The sequence below is a fragment of the Dipteris shenzhenensis genome, chromosome 30 (genome assembly GCF_047967505.1).
Source record: "Dipteris shenzhenensis isolate YYH24624 ecotype China chromosome 30, Dip_SZ_1.0, whole genome shotgun sequence".
Taxonomy (NCBI): domain Eukaryota; kingdom Viridiplantae; phylum Streptophyta; class Polypodiopsida; order Gleicheniales; family Dipteridaceae; genus Dipteris; species Dipteris shenzhenensis.
Window position 1 is genome coordinate 3047888 of NC_141625.1, and position 2777 is coordinate 3050664.

Here is a 2777-nt window from a genome sequence, read left to right on the forward strand (position 1 = left end):
TGGTGATGTGAATGGCAGAGGTGGCATGCAATGACTTAAAGAGCAGCGGTGGCAAGGAGCTGCCCTCCTAGGCGATGGTGATGGAGGAGCTACCAGGGTTAGCCTAGGTCACTACTAATGACAATACGATTAAGTTAGGTTAGGCTTAAGGTTAGGTGAAGTTAGGGTAGGTTAATTAATCAAGTCCTTGTTATTATCTTAGGAAAATACTAATAATGTCACTTAATAATATGAAATAATGTAGATTTTGAAGTAATAGATTCATTTGGTTTTTTAGGATGCGATTTGTATATGTATTTTTTTGGATCATGGTGATCAGAGCTATGTAGTATTAAGTGAAGAAGAGCCATGATGTAGGCTAGGCTGCGCTTTGGAATCATGGTGAGTATGTGAAGAAGAGTGGATCATGAGACATCTCCAGTTGTGAATATGTGAATCATGGGGAATATGTGGAGCAAATATTTGTAGCAAATAATGGGATTTGGTGTGGATACACCATGCAACTTGGACATTATCAAACCTTTAAAATGTCATTATTGGAGGGGGCGTTTTTCTAAATACATTTCGCATCACGTACTCTTCAAAGTTCCTGCTCTTGCTGAAATTACTTAGAGTCATAAATGTTATTCATGTGGAGGGATTGTCAAAGATTAGGACATGATATGTATCTACGAGCTTTGAAGTGATTTTCTTGTCGTGTTGGAAGCATACATCAAAATTTGAAAAGTTCAATATTTAAAGAAGAAAGACGAATCAATTATTCATTCAAAACACAGACGTCAAAGACAGACCCAATGAAGTCCATGCACGTGGCCTTTCCACAACTATTCCTCTAATAATGAGTAAGGACAGCTCTTCTTTTCTTAAGTTCTTCGCCGCCCTGCTCAACAATAAAGTCATGTCACGCCGCGTGGGCTTGACGAGTTCCTCCTGTTAAAGCTAGCTTTTTCTAGAATTCCAGACCTTAACGCCTCCATTCATCTATCTCTAGAGCGACTATCAACTCCAAAACAACAGCCCTTCACTCATCTACCTCTAGATCCCCGTAGCCTATAAATCAGAACTTCACAGGTCGTGAACAACCACCCTCCTTTCATCTCCCTCTATAGAGAGCTTTCCCGATTCCTTATCATGCCTACCGTGAAGATAGTACCCGTAGACGATTGGATACTTTCTGTTCGCCCTTCACCTCGGGACCGGGAATCCAGCTCCAACCAGCCCTCTATCTCGAAGGTTCCCGCACCACTGCGTTGTGTACGGCCTTCTGCATTCAATCCTCACACTGTAGCCATTGGTCCATGTCACAGGAAGTTGCTACGCGAAGGTGAGTACACGTATTCTTTCTTGGAAATGGAAACTTACAAGCTTGTGGCAGCAAAGTCTATAACTCAGACTCCAGAAGCCTTCAGTCGTTTGGCGCAATATGTCGCTCAAGACGAGATCCGGATTAGAGCCTGCTACGGTAAAGGACTGGGTTTAGAAGGCTTGAATCAGGAGCAGTTAGGGGACATGTTGACTCTAGATGCTGCGTTTGTTGTAGCAATCTTGCACTCGCTTTTCAACGAGCACTGCTGTGAAAAAAAAACTCACGAGGGCAGAAAACTATTCTTGTCGAATTTTTCTTCGGTTTACAGGAGCAGATTTTCTCGTCCTGTTAGGAAAGCACTTCTACTGGATTTTCTGCTTCTTGAAAATCAGATCCCCTTGTTTCTGCTGGACAAAGTCTTGCAAATGGATCACCGCTATGGCTCTTCTGATCAAAGTATAGATGAACAATTGTTAAACTTTGTCGAGGCCGTCGCTTGGCGCTCTCTTCCCTTTAGTTCATCGGCAGGCTCCAACATTTCCCGCGGCATTCAGAAGTTAAGGGTATCGAAAGGGAAACATCTTCTGGACTGCTTCTATACGATCGTAACCAGCACAAGCAAGGATTCCGGAGGAAGTAATGAGCAGCTGGATACTTATCCTGCGGCGGTACCCACTGCTACACAGCTACATGAGGCCGGAGTGAAGTTCAGAGGCCACGATGGTAGTCTAAGCGACGTAACTTTCAAGAACGCCACGTTGAGTTTACCAAGAATCCGAGTGGGGGATGGCACAGAGAGAATTTTCCGAAATCTATTGGCGTATGAGAGCCAGATGATCAGCAGGGCAGATGTAGTGTCGTATTTACACTTAATGAATTTCCTGATCAACACGAAGGAGGATGTGTGTCTGTTGGTGGATGCGGGGGTGATGACGGAGACAATAGGAAGCTACAAAGAGGTTGCAAAGGTTTGGAACGAGCTGACGACAAACACAGTGTGTGTGTTTACGCAGCAATACAGCAAAGTTGCAAGAGATACTAAGAATTACGTACACACTAGGATCCATGGAGTTGTAACTGAGTTTAAACAGCGATACTTCTCTAGGCCATGGCTCATTCTCTCTCTCCTCTCAGGCATAGCTCTCTTGGCTATGACCTATGTCACCATGTGGTTTACCATATTACTTTATCGCAATGCCTAGTGTGATCAACAATGAATATACTAGCTTTGTGTATACATACATTAATTTACATGATTGTAGATATCGGCAATTACTTATCTCTTTCCAAGTACAATGCATGCCCACCAAGTGAAGATAGAGAGAAGGAAAAAAAACTAGTCAATCTATATTGCTTATTTGAGAGCTCATACCACAAATATTATAAATTGTGGCATTACTTTTTTATGCTTCTTACTTAGAAATTTTAAAAACTTGATATGGTTTTTTAAGTTATCATATTAGTATCGGAA

General features: G+C 42.3%; 1 protein-coding gene across 1 annotated transcript; it reads left to right on the forward strand.

Moving 5' to 3' along the window:
• The first annotated feature begins 1014 nt into the window (after positions 1–1014).
• LOC147881610 (putative UPF0481 protein At3g02645) lies at positions 1015–2570 on the forward strand. Its single transcript, XM_087401896.1, has one exon. It carries the CDS (start codon positions 1132–1134, stop codon positions 2506–2508), a length of 1377 nt encoding a protein of 458 aa, XP_087258022.1. The 5' UTR covers positions 1015–1131; the 3' UTR covers positions 2509–2570.
• Positions 2571–2777: the final 207 nt, after the last annotated feature.